Source organism: Macrotis lagotis, chromosome 2, assembly GCF_037893015.1.
Source record: "Macrotis lagotis isolate mMagLag1 chromosome 2, bilby.v1.9.chrom.fasta, whole genome shotgun sequence".
NCBI classification, from domain to species: domain Eukaryota; kingdom Metazoa; phylum Chordata; class Mammalia; order Peramelemorphia; family Peramelidae; genus Macrotis; species Macrotis lagotis.
The window spans coordinates 81,189,077-81,212,439 of record NC_133659.1 but is presented as its reverse complement, the minus strand read 5'-3'; the positions used below and the strand labels follow the sequence as shown (position 1 = coordinate 81,212,439).

General features: G+C 33.5%; 1 protein-coding gene across 4 annotated transcripts in view; it reads right to left on the bottom strand.

Annotated features, from left to right (window-relative positions):
* HMCN1 (hemicentin 1) overlaps window positions 1-23,363 on the bottom strand; it is an 814,916-nt gene that overhangs the window by 337,051 nt on the left and 454,502 nt on the right. For all 4 annotated transcript variants that reach the window (XM_074222240.1, XM_074222238.1, XM_074222239.1 and 1 more), the window contains exons 3-4: window positions 22,797-22,955; window positions 22,094-22,216 (exon numbers count right to left, since the gene is read on the bottom strand). In XM_074222240.1, the coding sequence (XP_074078341.1) occupies window positions 22,094-22,216; window positions 22,797-22,934 (261 nt within the window). In that variant the 5' untranslated portion in view covers window positions 22,935-22,955. The remainder of the gene's footprint in view (window positions 1-22,093; window positions 22,217-22,796; window positions 22,956-23,363) is intronic.

Genomic DNA, 23,363 nt, shown 5'->3' with positions numbered 1-23,363 from the left:
AGGAATCTCAAGGAAATAATAGAATTACAATGCTATGGACAATACCGGAGAAGTTAAATAATGAATTGGCAGTTCTTTCTAAAAAGACCACAAAGATGGAAAAAGAATATTCTATGTCACTCACTTAAAGTTGGGTATCAAATGTATGGCATGAAATACGTTCATAGCAAAAGCATCATAAAAACTCAGTATCACTGGCACAGCCATGAAAGACTTGCTGGATTTTTAAAACTGGATTTTTATGACTCTCAGTGTAGAAAACTGGCTGTATTTACTTACAAGAAGAAAGAAATTAAAGGGGTAATGTGTCTGGTATCATGAAATAGAAAGTTCTATTCATCTTCCTTCATTTGATTTCATGAGAAACAGATGTACTCACATTTTTAAATTTCTGAAAGTCATAGATTTGGGCAAAAAAATTGTTTTTAAAAATTCTCCTTGATGTATGAGTCATTTCATTAGTAGAGAAATTCCTTCACCAGATATATTTCCCAAATCTCTTATGCTCTAGTTGATGGCCTTCGTGAACCGATGAAACAAAAGTTTTATGAAACTGATATGGTTAGCTTTGTGAATATAAAACCCTCAATTTAGCTAGTCTGGTTATCAAATAACAGACATCTCCTTTGCTAGACTCATATCCAAAACTTTTCCAGAGCCTGAATCTTGAAGACATATCTTTTAAGAACACAGGATAGCCATCATGTCATGATGTAACATCTTATTACAGGAATATTCATTTTATTGTATTTTGCAGATATTATGTTTTGGGTTTGATTTTGTTTTTACAAATTCAAGGTTTGTGTCAACCCTACAATGAACAAGTATATCAGGACCATTTTTCCAACAGCAGGTGCCCACATTGTGTTTCTGGGTGATATTTTGGTAATTTTCACAGTATTTCAAACTTTTTCATTATTATTATATTTGTTAGAGTGATATGTGATCTTTGATGTTATTTTTGTTTTGGGGTCTCCTAAAAGATGTCCATATAAGATGGTGAGCTTAATGAATAAATGTATACTCTGACTACTTCACTACTTCACTGACTAGTCATTACTCCATCTTTCTCCCTCTCCTCAGGTCAATTAATAACTCTTTAACAGTCTCTAAATGTTCAAGTGAAAGAATAGTCAATTAATACATTTTCATCTCTACTTGTGAACTCTTTGGGTTTCTACTTTCCCAAAAATGCTGAGTAAATCCAGGTTTTATGGAGAAGATATTTTGTTGTTGTTGATGCTTTTACCATATCACTTTAGGAACCACCACCGTTTTAAACTATGTCTTACAATTGAGTATTAAAAATAAATTCACGTGTAGTTTTGTGAGCCATAGTTTTAGAACTGAAGTCCATCAAAATTTTTGGTAGTTAAGAGTAGTTGCATCCCAGGGCCTCAGCAGGTAAGTTCTGAGCATTTCAGAAGAAGTATTTCAATTAAAAAGGAAGAAGAAAAAAGGATGGATCATCTTTAAGAAGATGCAAAGCTATTGGAACAAGCACAAATTTTTTCTCTAAAAAAAGTCCCACCTTTGAAAAACCAATATTTTAATGGTATTGTTGTTTGACTCAAAGTCATAGAACACAATAGTCAATGAATAATTAAAGAAGACCATTGCTTATAAGGCAAAGAAGTACATTTGAACACAGGCTGCTTTCCAATATATCTTAAAGACTGATTCTGGGCACACTTTGAATGCTTAACACATCCTCCCACTTTATTCACCATAATCAGCACTTGCCAATTTTTTTAAGACAATGTTCTCAATATTAACACAATGTCTTGGCACAGAGTAGGCACTTTAAAATATTTATTGATTGAATTAATGACTGACATAGAGACTTAAAGATTCTAGATAATTTATTAATCTTTGAATTCTCTCATTCCTTTCTCCATCTATTTTTCTATCTCTCGATTTTTATCTTTTCTCATATTTATACTGAAGACACAAGTATCAGAATATATCTTAATTTAATTTGGAGTATTTTATAAAGTAAATCATAGAATTTATCTACCATTTTGAGGTAAGATATTGACTTTATGACCATCATTTATTTAATAAGTTAGTCTCATTACTACTTGAGCCTGAAGTTCAGGGAATTAATTGGTTCATGATAGAAAAGGTATCCTGGTAGACTATTCCTTCAAAAAATTTAGCAGGGATGAAAAAAAAAATGATGGGATGGTTTTAGAGAGTAAAACCATCAAGAAATTTTTTTATTATTTTGTTTGATTTTTATATTCAAGCAAAGGTGGTGCATGGAATATTCCCTCTTAAGAGTTAATATTCCTGGTGAAGTCCTCTCAGGGTTAAAAATCATTAAAAACAAAGGTAGACCATTCTTAGAGGGAAAGAGGCCTTGCATTCCTAGTCAGACACCCTCCCAATTCTGCTAGGGAGTGAAACAGTGAACTATTTCCAGAAAGACCTTGAATTGATTCTGTTGGGGGGGTGGAAATAGTGGAATACTTCCAGAGAAGAGACCTTGCAGTCTTAGTGAGCCATCTATTTGATAATAGACCATGAGAATAGTAGCCTGCCTTCTTTTGTTTGATAAGTACTAAAGAAAATAGTAGAGTTCCTTAGAAGACCTTGCATACTCATACATTAATTCATTTAACAGAAGGTCATTAGAAATCTTCTTCTGATACCCTTGCTATCTGGATGGTTGAGATAATATTTTATGAAAACCTTTTATTCTTCTCTTTGTTGCTGGGTAGATTTTTTGCAAAAGATTGTAACTCTTAAAACCTTAACCAATCAGGTTGGAAGAGAGGGGGCTAGGGAGGGGGGAATCGCACTAGGCCATATAATCTTGCTTGACTGTCACCTCGTGTCAGTTCCTTGATTTTCACTACCTTTGTGAGACTTGGAGTATGCCCTTTTCTTGAGAAAAGCCAAAATAAACTTTCCTTTTTGCTCAGAGTAGTCTCTCTGTTTTTTTTCTGCAAGGCAAACGGGGTTAAGTGGCTTGCCCAAGGCCACACAACTAGGTAATTATTAAGTGTCTGAGACCAGATTTGAACCCAGGTACTCCTGACTCCGGGGCCGGTGCTTTATCCACTATGCCACCTAGCCGCCCCTCTCTATGTTTTTTAAAGTGGATTTTTATCCCACACAGCAGGTATATTTGTGGTTGAAAGGAAGGGTCCAATAGAAAGAATAAATATATTCAAAAGAGAGAGGTGTATTGTCACACACACAATACACCAACATATGACATAAGAACAATAGGTTTAGGGGGTGGTTAGGTGGCACAGTGGATAGAACACCAACCCTGGAATCAGGAGTACCTGAATTCAAATCTGCCCTCAGACACTTAATAATTACCTAGCTGTGCAGCTGTGGGCAAGCCACTTAACCCCATTGCCTTGCCCCCAACCCCCCCCCCAAAACAATAGGTTTAACAAGGTATATTATCTTCTGACACCACAGGCAAGAAAAATAAGGTTAAGGGCGAAGAGGTGGCGTAGTGGATAAAGCACCGGCCCTGGAGTCAGGAGTACCTGGGTTCAAATACGATCTCAGACACTTAACAATTACCTAGCTGTGTGGCCTTAGGCAACCCACTTAACTCCATTTGCTTTGCAAAAAAAAAAAAAAACCCTAAAAAAAATAAGGTTAAAGACAGAAGAATTTTTAGGAAAAATGGAGTAAGAAAATTGAAGGGCCTCATAGCAAATGGCTCTGGTATATTCAGATAAAGCAAAGAGGGGGTAAGAGTGAAGAGTGATAGAAGTCATTTTCTTTTTTTTTTTTTAGTTTAATTTAAATTTTTCCTTGGTTACATGCGAAAACAACTTTCAACATTCACTTTTAAAACTTTGAATTCCAAATTCTCTCCCCTTTCTGCTTACCCCAATCCCCCTCCATTGAGAAAGCAAGCTATTTGATAAGGTTAAAAATGTGAAGTCATCAAAAACATTACCACAATAGTCATGTTCTAAAAGTAAATATATGCCCTCCCAAAGAAACCTCAAGAAAAATAAAGTTATAAAAGTATGCTTCAATCTGTATTCAAGATGGATAATATTCTTTATCACAAGTCCTTCAGAGTTCTCTTGGGTTACAGCACTGCTAATCAAAGGGAAGCTAATCATCCCATAACATTACTGCTACTTTGCATAAAGTACATTTCCCATTGCATCTGCTTATTCAAGGTTTTTACTGAGAGAATCCTGTTCAACATCTCTCATAACATAACAATATTTTATCTTGATCGCAAATGTTTTTAGACATTTCCCCAAATGATGGACATCCCCTCAATCTCCAGTTCCTTGTCACCAGAAAAGAATAAATATCCTTATACATATAGGTTCTTTTCTCCCTGTTTTTTATCTATCCTAGAATATAAACTTGATAAAGGCATTGCTAGATTAAAAGGTAGTGATGGTTTTATAGCTTTTGGGTAATGTTCCAAAATCCTCTACAGAATTGTTTAAGTCTTTCACAACTATTCCAATAATTAATTTCTCATTTTTTTCCCTACATACCCTCCATCATTTGTCATTTTCTCTTTCTGTCCTATTATACAATCCAATAGGTATAAAGAAGTACCTAATAATTGTTCTAATTTGCATTTCTCCAATCAATAATGAGTTAGAACACTTTTTAAAATGAGCTAAATAGATAATACTGATAACCTCATATAAAAACTATTCATATATTTGGTCATTTCTCAATTGAGGAGTGGCACTTATTCTTTTATAAATTTCACTTAGTTCTCTGTTTGAAATGAGATCTTTATCAGAGAAACTTTTTTCATTATTTTTTCCTTAGTTGCTATTGCTAACTGTATTTCCCTCCATCTTATTACCCTATTTTAATATTCTGCCTCTCCTTTCACCCATTCTCCCCTTAAAAGTCTTTTCCATCACCTTCTTCTATCACCTATACCCCAACCCCTTTCTCCTATCCCTTTCCTCTCTTACTTTTTTCTAGGATAAAATAGATTTCTGTTCCCAATCGAGGCTAGATGTTCTTCCCTCTCTGACCCAATTCATGAGAGTAAGGCTCACTCATTTTCCTTCACCTCGCCCACCTTTCCACTCCATTCAAAAGCTTTCTCTTGACTCTTTTATGTGAAATAATTTACCCCATTCAATCTCCCCTTTTCCATTTTTCCCAGGACATTCTTCTCTCACACCTTAATTCAATCTTTTTAATTTATTATGCTTTCAAAATCAACTCCTACCTGTGCTTTGTCTATACATATATATATATATATATATATATATGTATATATATATACATATTTATATATATATATATATATGCTTCTTCTAACTTCCTAATAAATGAAAAGTTCATTTGAGTTATCAGTACCATCTTTCCATAAAAAAATCAGCAGTTCAATACCATTAAGCTCTTCATGATTTACCTGTCCTGTTTACCTTTTTATGCTTCACTTGAGTCTAATATTTGAAGATCAAATTATCTGTTCAGCTTTGATCATTTCATCAGAAAAATTTGAAAGTCCCCTAATTTCATTGAATGTCTATCTTATCCCCTGAAAGAGTATATTCAGTTTTTTTCTGAGTAGTTGATTCTTAATTTAAGGTGTTTTCCCTTCAGAAATATCATATTCCAAGCCTACAATCCCTTAATGGAGAAGCTGATAAATCTTGTGTTATTCTGACTGGGACTCCATAATTAAATTGCTTCTTTTGGATTCCATGCAATGTTTTCTTGAGAACTCTGAAAAATTACTATACTATTGACTTGAGAACTCTGAAAAATGGCTTAATATTCCTGACAGCTTTCATTTTGGGATTTCTTTAAGGAGGTAAACAGTAGATTTTTTTTTCTATTTCTATTTTACTTCTGGTTCTAGAATGTCAGGGCAGTTTTGATAATTTCTTGATATCTAGGCTCTTTTTTGGTTGTGGCTTTCAGCTAGTCCAATAATTTTAAAATTATCTCTTCTGGATCTGTTTTCCAGGTTAGCTGTTTTTTTTTCCAATGAGACATTTCACATTTTCTTCTTGTTTTTCATTCTTTTGGTTTTGTATTGTTTCTTGATTTCTCACAAAGTTATCAGCTTCCCCTTGCTCCATTTCTGTAGTTGAAGAAATTATTTTCTTCATTGAGCTTTGTATCTCCCTTTCCATTTGAAATAATTCTGCTTTTTAAGGCATTCTTCTCCTCATTGTCTTTTTTGAACCTCTTCTTCCATTTGGCTCAATCTGGTTTTTAAGATGTTAATTTCTTCAGCATTTTCAATTCTTATGATTTTCACATATCCCTCTCATTTCTCTTCCAAATTTTGCCTCTACCTCCCTTGTTTGATTTTCAAAATCTTTTTTTGAGCTCTTCCATAGCCTGAGACCGATTCCTATTTATCTTGGAGGTTTTGGATATGGAAACTTTGACTTTGTTATCTTCTTCTGAGTGTGTATATTGATCTTCTATGTGACCATAATACCTGTCTATAGTTGGATTTTTTTTCCTTCTTTGATTGCTCATTTCCCCAGCCTATGACTTGATTTTAACTCTTTGTTAAAGTGGGGCTCCTCTTCCAGGATGGAGGATGCACTGTCCCAAGCTTTTGAGGGTCTCTGTAGCTATTTTCAGAGATACCTCCAGGGCATGGCAAGTTTTCAGTTCTTCTAAATTTTTATATCTACACTCCTGGCCTGTGTTCTGCTCTGTGGGTGACCACAGTCACTCTTTTTTCTGCCTTGAAACTGTGAGGAAGAGTCCAAATCCACTAAGGCAGTAAACTCTATTGTCTTTCCACTTGTTTTTCCTGAGACTGTGACCCATATCTGAGTATGGACAAAGCAACAGCGTCCTGCCTCAGGGATAACAAAGAGATTCTTGCGATCTCCTTCCAAACCCATTGCTGTGTGTGGTCTGAGAGCTCGAGAAGCAGCTGCCTCAGTCGATTCAGTGTCTCCCAATGCCTGCTCCTGGTCTGCTGGGGTTGGGTCTGCTCTGCGAAGGCCTGCAGACTGTGTTCCAATTTCACCTTGATGTGGCAGAGTTTTCCTGATGATTTTCCCAATTGAACATGGCCATGCCTGGCCTGAGAGGTCTGGAAATTGCCACTACTGCCACTGACCAGTTAGTTACCTGATTACCTGTTTCCCGGAAAGCTGGGACCAGTTCCCCCCAGCTCAGCTCTCGCTGCTCTGTGCTCCTCTCTCATCCTGGTGCAGCAGACCCTTCCCACTCATCTTCTAAACTGTCTTGGCTTGGAAGATCTGTTCTGCCACTCTAAAATTTGATTAGTGTCATTATTTAAAATATTTGATGTGGTTTGGGGGAGAGCTTGGTTGAGTCCCTGATTTTACTTTGCCATCTTGGCTCTGCCTCCACAGATGTTATTTTCCCTAAATAGGTAGGATTTTTTTTTTGAAACCTGTGATATTCAGAAAGCCCAGATTCTCATTTAGAATAAAATAGTCAGTAACTTGTATTACTTACCTGCTACTGTATCATCCTTTTAAATTGTTACTAAGAAAAAACTGAGTTTCAGAACTAAATTAACAAAAAAAGTTAGCACAAGAGCATTTTTCTTAATATCTCTAGCTATCACTCTTTTCTCTATAAATTTGAAACTGGTACTATTTTGAGAATGGATCTTTTTTCTTGTCTTCAATAAATAACTGATGAGAACTGACTTCTATGATGACTGTGATAGGCAGCCAATAAAAGATGGATACAAAACTGCTATTCACCGCTGAAGGATAAATTGGAGTTAGTAAAAAATAGTAGAGGATTAATATTATGTTTTTCCCCCTGGCACAATTGAGCTTCTTGGGAGTAAGAGTAGATAAGTCTGAGAGTTCAACAGATATGGCAGTTAGGAAGTCTAAAATCAGAGAGACATGGGACTGGTGTAGAATACAGAAGGTTAAATGAGGCCAAAACTAGAAAAACAAAAAAGGGATCACAGAATTGAAGCTCAGAATAAGGCTAAAGCTCATGCTTGAAGAGGGAGGTGGAGGTCTAAGGATTGTTTTCAGAAAAAGAAGTTTCAGAACTCAGGATCTTAGTGGTGGAATAATTCCAAGTCTTTGCTTTGCGAAATCTAATTATGCTTAATTTTTTCATAAAAAAATACCAAATCATTCCAACTCTTTTCCTTTTAAAAATCACCAATTATGAGATTGCCTTTCTTATTAAGAGGAAGTCATTATTATGGTTTTTCCTTAATCATGTATTTAACTGTTTTTATTTTTTAATTTGCATATAGACAAACATAATAAATGCTCATTTTTACAGCTGTCCAGGGCTGGTGACCTATAATCATAGTGGAGAATAACAAATCACCAATTCAGTAATTATGCTTTCTTATTTTTCCTTTCTATAAACTCATTGTCACTTTGTCACAATATTTTATACAATGTTTTGCCTGTTAACCCTGTAAAAATATTCAGTGGAAGACATTAATTCCTTTTTTTTTTTTAGCAAGGCAAATGGGGTTAAGTGGCTTGCCCAAGCCACACAGCTAGGTAATTATTAAGTGTCTGAGACCGGATTTGAACCCAGGTACTCCTGACTCCAAGGCCCGTGCTTTATCCACTATGCCACCTAGCCGCCCCCAGACATTAATTTCCTATAAAATCCAAACAACCTCATTTATTAATGGCAGCCATAAGCTTATATAATCGAAGTGCATCTTGCTGGCTAAAGGAACAATTGGTTTGTTTAAAATGAATGGAAGAAAGTATAATTCATGAAGTTGCTAATTTTCTTTCCACTGGAGGTTTAGTTATCTGTTCTTGTTCCCTTACCATTTAATGCAATTGAGACCATGCATATGGGTTCAATCCTGGTATGGATGAAGATCGAATATAAAACTTTGCAATATATGGAAAATATTTTGCAAAGGGTAAAATAATCTGGCAGAATTCTTCTTAAAAATGACTCAATCTTAAAAAAAAAAATCTGAGACTACTGATTTTTAATAGTTATCTGAACCTCACGGGCATTAAGTGGTTCCACTTCACCTTCAATATTAAATGAAATGGACCTCATTAACATTTCTAATCATTTCTGTTTCTACTTGGGTTAAAATTCCTATAAGAATAAATTCTCTAGGGAAATAGGGCTGCTCTTTTACTTTCAGGCCCCATTTGAAATAGGAAATATCAGGAGTAAAATGAAAAAATACTAAAAAAAACTTATCTAAATATTTTCAAAGCTGCAAAAATATTCAGTGTAAGTTTTGGGCAAAGGTACAAATTGCTTTTTATTTTGTAAAAATTGGCTCACTCATCTTGGATTTACATCGGAAAAACCATCTGAACATGAGCTCGGTTCTGTTAAGTGTTGTAGACTTGCTTTTATAATAAAACTGGGATTTGTCTGGAGTAATGGATTTTAACACCATATCTTCATTTCACATTTCTATTTTTAAAAAGGGAAAGCACATTAGAAAAGCAACAACAAAAATTTCCAGAAAATAGAACTCAGACTATTGCTTCTTCAGATTTTATTTACTGAAGTAATGTGCTATACATAAGCAAAAGCCATTATTGCTCAATGAAGATAATATATTGATTCAAATTCCCTATTTTCTGTCATTCCTATTTCCAAATATTTGTCTCCCTAGATATTTTTTACAAGCCATCATTTTATTGACAAGTTTGTTAATATATTGGACTAATTTAGAGTAGTATTTGGATATATAAAATTTATATGATAAAATATTTACTAACAATAACATCATAAATCTTGTACTATGATAATTTTTAAGAGGATTATAATAATGGATCAATGGAATTCATGTATCTCTATAAAATCATGTCTTACTGATTTCCTAAAATATGGGTCTCAGATTTTGCTTATACTAACAGAATGCTTGTCCTTGAGCACAGGAGGAAAAGAATTCTATAGAGAGAATGAGGTCAACAACAAAATCTCTGCAGATACAAAGTTGTAAACAAGTGATGGATAGAGGTCTTTTTGAAGCAGGCAGCTACAGAACATGCCTGTGTCTTCTCAATCTAAGGTTTGTAGGATTATGCAATCATTGAATCTGGAGGAGTTCAATGATCACCTCATTCAACTCCACAGTTTTGGGGGGACTAGACTTAGATGAAACTAATACTTGATTGGGAATCTAGAATGCCCAGTTCTAATCTAACCTCAACCACAATTGTTAGACCTTAGAATTTAAACCTTTCTATGACTCTCTCAGTATGGTTTTTGCTATTAGATTAGATTATCCTTTAAGGAACAGTCAGAATTAGGAGTTTTGTTACCTGAGTTTGCTTGCCTCAAAAAAAGAGCCCTCAATTCAACTATGTGATTCATGATGTGAAAAGTAATGTAAGTGAGGACAGATTCAATGGAGAGTAATAGGTAATTGGTAATTAATGTAATGACTCACAGAAATATTTCATTAACAATGAAAGCTATCTAACATGATCCTACTTTATCTAATAGTTCTTGTTAATTAGGTACTAATTAGGTTTAGTTATTTTATGCTACTTAGGTACTATATGTTAATTTGGAGAGATCATTAGATTCATGGGAAAAAAATCACTTTGAGATAATAAAAGTATAGAGACCTATAGATGTAGACCTATCTAATAACAGATAAGATCAGTCATTGGGATAGAAACACAGTGACCCCCATGTTTTAACCCAGCTCATCCCTTGAGTACAGTGATCAACCAGCCTGCATCTCTCAGTTCCTTTTGGACGAATCCCATCTCTAATGATCTTGAAATGGGAAGAAACTTCTGGTTGCTGTAGTCATTTGTGACTTTATTGACCCCATTCTGGATTTTCTTGGCAATGTTACTGGATTGGTTTGACCTTTCCTTCTCTAGTTCATTTTACAGATGAGGAACTGAGGCAAACAGGGTTGTGACTTGCCCAGGGTCACAAAACTAGATTTAAGTGTGAGAGGCCAGATTTTAAACTCATAAACTCATAGATATCTCCTTAGCTCCACTTCTAGGTTTTGCACTAGACAGAACCCTAAGGAGATACTAATCTTACCTCCTCATTGAAAGATGTACTAATCCTCCCAATCCTGTAGGACTGTATAATACTTATTTGTAAATTATTTTACTTCTGTTTAATAGAGGCATTAGAATTTGGAGGTCAGTGTCACTACAGCTGCCTGATGCCTTGCTCTATCCATGAGCTCCTTTTATCTTATTTCCTGAATTTGCTTTTAACTGACTATGGCAAGTCTGGAACAAGATTTTCTTTCCTTCTTTCTTTTCTTTTTTTTTTTAACAATTCCATTCACCTTTCTAGCTTTTTTTTTTTTTGTTTGTTTTTACAAGGCAATGGGTTAAGGGACTTGCCCAAGGTCATACAGCTAAGTAATTATTAAGCATCTCAGGTCATATTTGAACTCATGTCCTCCTGAATCCAGGGCCAGTGTTCTACCCACTGCACCACCTAGCTGCCCCCCCACCACATACCTTTCTAGCTAAATATGTATATAGTGTCTAGATCTTCAGAATATCCTTTGACAATTCTAATAATGGCTATTTCCTTTGTACCATTAATTAACACTCTTCTATCCATAGACAGGAGTTCTTGTCACTTTTGAATTGTCACCTTTGAAAAATCTTCATTGCCCACAACCAGGGGAATAAATGGCTTCCTCTATCTTCCTCTCCTGGCATTGGTTCAATCATTTCCATATTCCCTTTTTGTAAAAGATACCTTAAGAGCCAAAGGCAAAAAAAGAGAGCTAGTTGACTATCAGAACAAAAACCTGGAAAGAATTTCTCACAGCCCATCTCTATTCAGATGTTTTGCAGTTTTGCCAAATGGAAAGTTTAGGATTATTTGAAGAGGACACATACACTTGACTCATGGATACCAGAGGTGTTAAAAGGAATAACAGATCAAAACTGAAAGACGAATTAAAATGGAGAAAATCAGAAGTCATTGGTGGAAAGGGGTTCAGAATACAGACCAAAGAAGACTAAAGGTTTCTGTAGATAATTGACTGGAATGGAGAAACACACATACACACGCACAGACAAAACCAACTCACTAAGGGTCATAAACCTATAACTAAGGAAGAAGATTGGAGTATTCTTCCTAATTTGAAGAACCAGGTCCAATGCAACATAAGCAAGCAGGCCCATCTAATTTAGAGAAATTTTACAGAAAGAAGAGGAAGCAAGAGGCCCCAACTTAGACTGAGCTGATGATTTTGAATGGCTATGAACCCACAAGATATTTGGAACTTAAATGTTCCAAACCAAGGCAGGGGTGGGAGGCAGACCAGGTATAGTACATAACTTCTATTACAACACAAGATCCTTTAGGTGGGAGGCTATATAGGTAGAAAAAGTTGAATAAAATATCCGATTTTTTCAGTGAGTACTAATTTTTTTTCTTCTTTTATAATAATGGATAACTTTCTCAGATGGAACAGGGAGAGGCAAGAGCAGGATATACTAGTAAATATATATATAGTGATATAAAAACAAAAGATCAATAAAATGTGTTTTCAAAACAAAAATGTAATTTAGGACAGATTTGTATCTCTTTCTCTATGGGTGATACAAGATGGCATAAAAAAGATCTCAATTGTAATCTCAAGTTTTGTATCTAGGACTTAATAAGACAAGTAATTTTAAGTATTCTGAATTTTTTTTTATTTTTGAAAGGCAATAAGGTTGTGACTTACCCAAGGTCACACAGCTAAGTAAGTATTAAGTGTTTGAGATCTTATTTGAGGCCCTTGATTTTGAGGCTAGTGCTCTATCTACTACACCACTTAGCTGCCCCAGTTCTGAATTTTTCTGAATTTTTAAAGAATTAATATTTGCTAGGTAACTGTTTAGGCTACATCAGCATTGTCCTTACCTTGTTAGAAATTTCAACCCTTTCCAGAAGGTTGAACTGCTTCAGTCCAAAATATATACACGCAACTTAAATTAAGATAATTACAGCTATTGAATTTACACAATTGATGTTCTAGAAGTGGTATGCTCCTTGCAAGTTGTATAGAGTATCTCACTGAACAACCAATAAATATTTCTAAAGCACTCTCTGTGAATTATTTTTTTTGTAAAATCAATCATTTTGACCCCAGTTAATAAATGGTCAAGTAATATGAATAGTCAGTTTTCAGAGAAAGATTCAAAATGCTAACAAAAAAGAAAATGGCAAATACCAAGCATAATGTACTGTAAGTTAAACTGTGAACTGGTTTCACTATTCTGCAAAAGCAATTTGGAACAATACCCAAAATACCGCTAAACTGTGCATACTCTTTAACCCAGTAATTCCACTACTATGTCTATATCCTAAAGAAATCAAAGAAAGAAGAAAAGCATATTAAAAAGTATATAAAATATTTATAGCTTATCTTTTTTAAGGAGGTAAAGAATTGCAGACTTTAAGTAGCATCTACATTTTTGCTCATTGACTAACAACATATGGATTCATGTTTTGGGTGGTTTTGAACTTAGGTAGACTCTGAAGTCACTCCAATCTCTGCCATCACTAGGAATTTGACTGTTGTCTTTCATAAAATTAAAATCTTTTCTTAATAGAAATGTTATATGTTAATTTTGTTTTTTTTTTATTTTTATGTATTAAATTTCTTAAACAAGGAATGCACCAGTTTACCATACTAAAAGGAAGGGTAATGACGATTTAAGTAGAGACAATTTAAATAATTGTTCACTAGACTGTAAGCTCCATGAGGCCAAGAACTATGTTTGTTTTTGCCTTTGTATTTTCATTACATGGTCTGGTATACACAATAGACATGCAAATGTTTGTTGAACTAAACTGAATTCAGTATCCAGCACAGTGGGTTACATATTAAGCTCTCCATAAATATTGAATAATGGATTTTTGTGAGGACAAAAAAGGCATAACTGATGTGAAAGTACTTTGAAAACTAAGAAAATCACTATGCAAACACTACATTGAATTATTCTGGAACCATCCTGTAACACAAATCATTGTAAATGGGTAATTAAATGTAGGGCTATGTCTATTTTGGCTTCTATTCATGGGCAAATGAAATAGAAGAAGGTAAAGCTGTTTAATCTAAAAATGACCTTGAAGCTTGAAATCCCAGATTTACATATCACTATAACAGCACATTATCTAAAAAGCTGAAAAATCTAATATTAATTTTATAAATAAATTTACAAAAAGCTAAAATTATAAATAGAACTCACATTTCCACAAATGTGGTCATTTGTTCCTTAAACCATTTGCTTCCCTAAATATATATATATGGTACCAAAAATTTAGAATTAATCAAAGCATATTGACCAAAGTTTTCATATCTGAAAGGCAAAGTTGACGGGAAAAGTCAGCTACCATAATTCCTAAAGTAACTTGTTTGTTTATAGCTTTTAAAAAACATAACCAACGACTTTTGAAAGACCCTTTTTAGTATTCCCCTTCTCTCACCAGTGACTTTAAAGTACATTTTTCCTCTGGGATTCTTAGTTTTAAAAAAGTAAGAAAGAAAGAAGCATTTTCAATGTTTGTAACAGCTAAATATTGGCCTAAATTACATAGAAACTCAGAAGTAGCTCACACCATCCAAAGATTTTGCTTGTTTAACCTCACTGCAGTAAGGTCATTCTAAGAATGCATAAAGAAACCTGGAAAATGTATGGAGCAAAGACTATTTCCATTAGTTTATCATGGGACACAAGGAAATTTCTCAAACAAAAATTCTCTTCAGCTGTTAACTATTTCTCTTCTTACTTATACTGTCAGAAAAGTGAACCTGCATAACACTTTTAATACTATCTAACCAAGGGCAAAAAATCCAAAAAAACCCCCAATAATTCTATTACTTTATAATTTGACATCTGCACAGCATTTCAAATTTTATATGCTTAAGGAAGTTTAGAATTTGTCACTTCATCTTCTAGAATTTATGTTTTTAAAAGAAAATTATTATCTGCTGGACTCATAAATAGTTTTTTAAAAGCTCTTAAGATTAAGAATTTTACTTTAGGAATAATCACTCTTCAATTACTTCTGTCAATTATAATCAAATGTTTTTCTCTTATCTTTAAGTAACTTTTACCGTCTGCATACAGCATGAAACTTTTGACCTAACAAACATTTTTATCACCATTCTCCAAAAACAAAACAAAATAATGCATGGTGTCCTGAAAATAACTCTGGGTTTGTGAAGATTATGTCAACAGAATATAAGGTCTAGTGGGAGTATGGTATTGGTTTGCAGAATTTATTCTAATTATGTTAACTTTCTGAGAGTCAGCTTTGATACAGAGAGGCTCATCAACAGTAGACTAGAAACTAATGAATGAATGAATGATTTGTCTATGGATACAGATGGAAAGAAAAGCATAAAATCACTACCCTCCTAATGTAGTGATAGACAGAGAGAGGAGAGTGATAAGAATGGAAGTCTTTGGACCATCTTAATATTATTAAATTGATTGTTGGAACATTAAATCACATTTGGACCCAGCATGTATTATCTCTTGTCTTAATAATTGATTTTACCTAACTTTAAGATTTGTAAAGTGCTTTACACCTATTGTCTCATATGATCCTCACAATAGCCCTGGGAGGTAGACAGCTAAGAAAACTGAGGCTGAGGAAGAAATATCTTGTTCGGGGTTACACTATTGAAAACTGTGTGAGTTTTAAAACTCAGATCTTCCTGACTCTAAGTCTAACACTCAATCTCCATGCTACTTTTTCTAATGAAGAAATCTAAATATGCCAAGATGGATGCAATCATATTAATGTTGATAACCTTTTCACCATGAGGACAAAAGACAAAAAGGAAATTGAAGCTAAATCCATCTCCTTTTACTTCATGTACAAAGTCAACAAGAAACATTATTTTATAGATCACTTGGTCTTCTCACATAATATAAATATAATCTTACATATAAGCAAATGCTTATAAATAACAAGTTGACGTGAGGAACAAGTATCTGTCCTTACAGCTTATTGATAGGAATAGGAGAGCAAGGAGTTCCTTCTCAAAAACGTTCATAGAGGAAGAGAAGACAATGCCTTCTGTGCTCCTAAGAGTTCACAATCCTCAACATGGTACAAATAAGTTCAGACACTGTACTTGATGTGTGTCCTTCATTTTCGAAGAAGACCATGATATCAAGGAGATGATGCCATGACAAGCATGTGAGTTGGATTTGAGTGAGGGGTGTTATGCTAAGTCACCAGCCTCACTTTCTCCTCCAGAGTCATCTGGGTCCAGGGACACGATCTGAACCAGGACACTTGGAGATGGCTCTGGATGTGAGACAATCAGGGTTAAGTGACTTGACCATGGTCACACAGCTAGTAAGTGTCAGAGGCTGGATTTGAACTAGTTTTTCAGTCATATCTTGATTCTTCCCAACCCCATTTGGAATCTTCTAGGCAAAGATATTGGAGTAATTTTCCATTTCCTTCTCCAGTTCATTTTTGTTGAGAAAACTGAAACAAACTGAGGGTAAGTCACTTTCCCTGGATCCCACTGTTAATAAGTCTGAAACCAGATCCGAACTCAGGAAAATGAGTCTTTCTGACTTCAGATCAGACATTCTATCTATTGTACTATCTATTGAAGAATATCAGTTCTCTTTCCTCCTCCAATAAGTCATGCTCAGAAATCGTCACTGAAGAGAGAGATTACCAATCATTCTGACATGATCAAAAACCACTGATATACTACAACCAAGATCCCCATGGGCCACTAGTCCAACCTGTATCTCTTTAAAGCCGTTACTATTCAGGAAAGCAAACTGGCAACTGCTTCTGCAAATGGTACAATGAAAGTATTTGATGATAACTGTCACTTATATAACATGTTTACACAGTTTTTAAAGACATTTACTGATTTTACCTTCATTTGGTCTATAATTCCATCTGCATTAGTAGTCACTATTACAGCTACTAATGACGCAGAAAAGTTCTTTCTACCTAAGCTTTAGACACTTTCAAATGGATAGTTTTTTTATATATGTGAAAAGCCACTAATGATCTAAGATACATTGTCATAATCCTTGAAAAGCTGTATTCTGAGGACAGCTGGACCTTTCTATTTGACTTAAAGCTGAAATCTATTCTTTCTTTCTTTCTATCTATCTATCATCTTCTATTAGAAGATAAGTTCCTTGAGAGAAAGAAATATCTTTCTATTTTACTTTTATCCCTGGTGCTATTTTTTTAATTTCATGCTAAACATAAAAGGGTCAAAATTAAGAAAGAAAAGAGGTCAAACTCTCATTGGTCATAGAGAAGCTTCATACTTATATATACTGAATATTCTCTCAAAAAGAGAATAGGGAGATGGTAGATATGGTAAACACCAGATAATGCTACAAAAAATAAGACTGTTTCTTGATGAGTAATTTCTGAATGGTCAGACAACCAAATTGTTATAACTAAGACCCAAACCAATGACAATTAGGAACAAAAATGAGAAGATAAGGATTCAATTGAAACATCTCTAGTACAAGTATTGCTGACCTAACCTATTTAAACATAAAAAGGGAAAATAGATAAAAGAATAGATTTTTACCATTTCCTAAGGAAGTTTAACCAATATGAATCAATCAACAAAAGAGGAGGCCAAAAGAGACTGGAAACTGCCAACAAATACTTAATCACTTTGCCAAGTAGAGTGTTACAGAAGCCAAGAGCAACACTGTTTTATAATATAAACTTATGTATAAATTCTTACACAAGAGGATGGTGGAAGATTATGAGCAGTACTGACTCATAAAAAAGCAAGAATTATTGGAAGGTAAAACACATTTACAGAAGCTTGACATGAGACACTATTAAGTCGAATCATGTTGAAGGCATTTAAAAATGAAGCTGGAAGTAGGTTAACAGGGTGGAAAAAAAACTAGAAAAAATGTTTTACAATTTCCAAAAGAAATTATTTTCTCTTTTGATGACACTGGAGACACTATATTTGGACTCTTGTTTCCAGTTCCCAATATGAGAAAATGATAATAAAGAAAAAATGATAAGATCAGCTGCATGGGACCAAGTATACAAAATAGGTCTTTGTAGGAGATGACATAATTATGAAGGTATGGAAGAATTAGTTCTCAATATATCTGAAAGAGGGGAAAACATCATATATTTAAGGGGGAAAAATCGCATATTTGTTTTAAAAAAAGACAATCATATGACTACTTCTCAATCTCTACAAAAGTCTTATAAGAATAATCTCTGCAGAGGGACACATGTTTGATGAATGTCTAGAAGGAATTAGGATGGGTTTATTTTTGGTTTGTTTGTTTTTTTAATAGGATTCTGCATGCCTTTCTTTTATTGATGAGTTTATCCCATTCACATTTATGGTTATAATTACTAGGTTTATTTTCCTTCCAAAATACTATCATGCCAATCTTTGTTATTGACTCTTTCCTTTGAAAGGAAAAAAAGGAAAGCAAAAGAAGGAATAAGGGACAAAAGTCATTTCAAGTAATCTGAGGCTGGTACAGTATAACCTTATGCTATTCCTTTCCTTTTCTTAATTCAGACCCAGATCACTGGACCTTGATCTTTTTGTAACTTCTATTTTCACTATCAGCCTTTTAGCTGTTTATTTTGCCCATAATTTTTTGTCCCCAATGCCACACAATTCTTTTCTCTTTTGTGCCTGCCTCAGCCCACTTCCCTGTTTACTTTGGTAAACCTACCTTATACTTTCTACCCCATTCCAACTTCCTTTTGTAAACTAAATGAAAAGTAAGGTTCAAGACCTCTTCAATCCTTCTAACCCCTACCTCCATTTTCCCCTCTGTATAGCCCCAATTATAAAAGAAAATGGTAAATTCTTCTTCTGCATTTTCTAAGTTATTTCTTGTGTTCTTTCTTTTAAAAAAATCTAGGACATGAATTTAATTTTATTTTTCATATATCCTGTGAGAAAATGGAATTCCGGACAACAATAGTCTTTTCTTCCCCTTTCCCAAATTATCCCTTTTAAGTTGTACAAATTGATTATATTCACTTTTCTATTTACTTTTTTTTGTGTAATTTATCTGCACACAATTCTGATTTTTCTGAACAGTGACTAGAAGACACTGATTGCATTGATCTATTTTCTCTCCATAGATTACTCTCATCTTTATGGTCTGTTTTCTTCTTTTTTTAGGTGTAGGCCTTTTTTGTATGTTATATTCTTTCCTTTCTCATATTTCTGGTATAAACTTCCAAGATTAGCAGTAGGGATCTTTGGCATGTGTTTTGATTGTCCCATGTAGTTTTTTGCTTTTTTGACCTCTATTTGCTAGACTAACATTTTGGAGTATATAAAAATTGCATTTTATTTCAGATTTCCTGTGGAATCTATCATTTTTATTTATTTATCATGGTTCCAAAAATTTGTAGACATTTTCTCTTCTGCTTTCTACAATTGTAATAACCAGAAGACTTGCTTCATCCATATATTCAGGGTAAATCACTTTTTCTTAAACTTATAGCTTCTCCTGGTTTTTCAAATCAGGTGTTTGTAAAACTAAATATTCATGTGTCTATCTAATCTTTTAATGAGGTAGAATGGCAAGTATGATGATATGTGTACTTATGTTCAAAATAGATCCCTATGTTTACACACAGTACTCACACTAAAGTAATTGATAGTGATGTAATCTAAGAGAGTTAAATATGTTTCATTTGGGAACCATGAGTGATTACTGATATCAAAAATTCTAATATTTATACATGTGAATTGTGTACATGTAATATACACATATCAACATAGTTTCATTGGGTTCATTACTGCTTTTATTGACATTTAATTAAATGAGCTCAAAAAAAGGAAAGGATAAAAACATATACATTGTTTTCACAGATTTCCTGTATATTTTTTTTATTATAGTCTCTTCTGACACATTTTTTACATTCTAGAGGAAACACCCGTTTCTACTTATTTTCAAGGTCAAAGATAGGGTCATGTTTTTCAAATAGCCTGGTATAGGGCTAGGAATATTGACAACTAAAATGACATATTTTTTTAATACATGTTGTTCAAAACAGGGTTTCAGAAAAAGTCTCTTTCTTAAGCCAAAAAAGAGAAAACCTTGTCTGAATCTTTAGCCAGGAGAGATTTGTACCCAAAATAGCAAGAACAAGCTAGACATATTATTTAAAACACCAGTGACAGATTAATCAGTTCAGTTTCAAGCTGTGCCAAATTCACACTCCATCAAACATCATTGTTTTTCTAACATCAGTTGTGACAGCAATGAAAAACAGAAATTAAATCTTGTAGTCGATGGAGCCTTTATTTGTAGGGGATTTTTTTTTAGTAGATATATTGGGAAACTTTAAGTTATTTATTTATTTTTTTCAAATTTCTCTTACCTCCTCTCTAATACTTGTGTAGTTCAACCCTTACTTTTTTTTACTAGCAATTCCTCAGATGCCAAAAATTAGAGTGGTCTCTTTTACCTCGTTTTAGAAAAAGAGTTCTTAAATGGGGTTCTTAGGTAAACTAGAAGGGCTCTTTGAACTTAGATATAACAAAGCTATATCTTATTTCAATCGAATTGATTTCCTTTGTAATCTTTTATATTCTATTTTATTCATCATTCTAAGGAAAGATTAATCATCACACAAAGACAACCGAAGAGTCCACAACACCAAAAAAGAATTAATTCCTATGGAAGGTTCTCAAATGCTACACTAGTGTAATAGAACTTCTAACCAGGCCTTTCCACATGGAAAATCTTCAGATACAGGCCTGGTGGGTGAGTCTTGAGATAGAGTGAGTCTTGAGACCAGTCCAATTAAATTGATAAAAGGTTTGTAACCAGAAGGATAGCCAAAAATCTCCTTTTCCTCCAACTATTTTTTATCCTTAGTTAGAAGATGGTCAACTAAGATGAGAAAGGATTGTAACCTCTGTCAATTAGGAAAGACAAAAACAGATTTAAAATAATGAATAAAAAGATTCATGTCCAATGAATGCAATAATCTTCAGTTTGTGACTTATGAATATAATACTCATGTAAAACATTCTTTATTCCAATTATCAGTTTAAAAAATTAGTTTATGTCTCCATGAGAGTTTTAGAGAACATTGTTTATAACATATAAAGGTTGTATAAATATATTTGCTACACAGTATAAATGTATTTATAACCAATCACTTAAATGATAGGAAATAAACAGTTGTACAATCAAAACAAAATGATTGTAATATTTGGTAGATTTTTCTTTCATAACTCATAGACTATTATCAACTTGTATATTCTAGTATTTTAATAGATTTTCCAAAATTTCTTAGAAATTACCATAATTCTTTTAATATAGAATTTAGGCATAATTGATGAGTAATTTAAGGAACATAAAACAAATATAAATTATTAGATACTTTTAGCCAAAGAATTCTTTTACAGGATTTATATTCTCTATTGCCAGTAATATTTAATGGATTCATGATCTGTTGAATGGACATTTTCTTCATTATTATAGATTTCAAAGTCTCTAAAACAAATTATTCTGAGCAATTTTGTCCATGTCTTTCAATAAATTCCCAACAAAAGATCTACCCTATGCCCTGGAAACCTCTTCACTAAAAGTATCAAACACAAAGAACCATTGAATGTGGCTCCAACAAATTTAAAATTGTGATTGGGAAATATTTAACAAAATAAAAATAAATAAATAATACAGTATAGGTCTAATTATACAATACACTACAAATACAATGTATCCATTTTAGAAAGAATATATGTTTTCTAAGACTCTGCAGAGTCCCATTTCCATTTGAATTTGACAAAACTGAATTATTTCCTTCTTTGCCACATAAATATTTGGCAAGTTATCTTAAACCAGTGTTGACTAAACTCTAAAGATTAATCATCAACTCCATTTTTTAAAAATATATTTCTATTTAAATCTAAGTGTATTATACATATAGAAATTATACATATAGAAATAATTTAGAAATGATTATAATATATTAAGACAGTGTTGTCAATAATATGTAATCATTGATTATCCACCTTCAACACATGAACATGAAGTTGAATAAACTACAATTCTATCAAAAAGCTTTTTATTGATCAATAGGGAGGGTGAGGAAATCAGTCACAATTGAACAAACTGGTTGAAAACTGGATTCATTGTTCTTTGATGTTATTTTTTTTTTAAAATCATACAAACTTTACCTCATTGACTTGCTTTTTATCTAAGTGGAAAATTTGACCCGAACTTGTAGAGGCAATTTCTTCATAGACTTTATAACCAATATGGCCTCTGTCATCACAGTCTCCTGTCAGCACAAATACCACCTGTAATAAAAAAATCATTCCTCATGATAAATATTTTAAACCCAAATATATGTATAAGACAGGTAAGGGGATCAAGCATCTTAATGTCACTAGTTTATCTCTTGACCATTTCTTATTATATATTTTGAATGAAAAACATATATAAAATTGGTGCACAAGTAACAATAGAAAGGCTCTTATGTCTCTTGAAAAGATGAGTGAGTATTGAATAAAGTCAGAAAAATACATATATAATCTTTCCTCTGACACAGTGCGACCATAGACAATTCACTAAGTCTTTCAGTGTCATCAGATTACTTCCTGAGATGGAAAATTATGAATGAATTATTTATCTAAATGTTTTATGAGCATTTCCACACTAAAAGATCCTTACAATAAAATCATAGGTTAAGATTCAACTTCTCTCCCACAAAAAAAATACTTCTAAAAAACATAATGATTAAAAGTCAATCCATAAAGATGTATATATATAAACTATCATGTATGCCTATGATTGAAACTGTTTTGAAAAAATAGTACAATTTTTCCACAAAATGGTGGTCACATGGGAAAGAAAACCTTGAAGTAAATTTACACTTACTTGTGATTGCTTCTGTTGGATAAGTTGTAATACTTCATGAGTTAGTCGATAATCTTTGGATCGTGCATCAGTAAATACATATATAAAAGATCCAGGAAGAGAAATTTCCAGGGCAATTTTGATGGCCCCAATGCTCATTTCTGGACAATCCCCACCACCCTGTTCAAAAACACAGGAAAAAAAAGTTATTTTATTAGTGGAAACAAAGGCATTATCAATTATATTGAGATTTTACTAATAAGCAAAGTTCTCTTTATTGTGTTCTTCATATGTTCAAACTAATTGGTGCTCTTGCAAGGAAAAAAGTTGAATAACATGCTAATTCATATGCCCAAGCATGCTTCACATTGACTGGCATTCTGAAGGCAACTAAATATTTCTATATATGAATGTTTTTACTTAAAAGCCAGGAGCTTTCTTGTATTCACATGGAGGCAGAACAGAGCAACCCAGGCTAAGAGGAGTTCTGGAATATATAGAGCCACAGACTCCCTGAGATTGCCAGGCCATCGACTAAATACCACATAAGGTAGAAGGCTCCAAAGGAGAGGATCAGGGTGGGGGGAT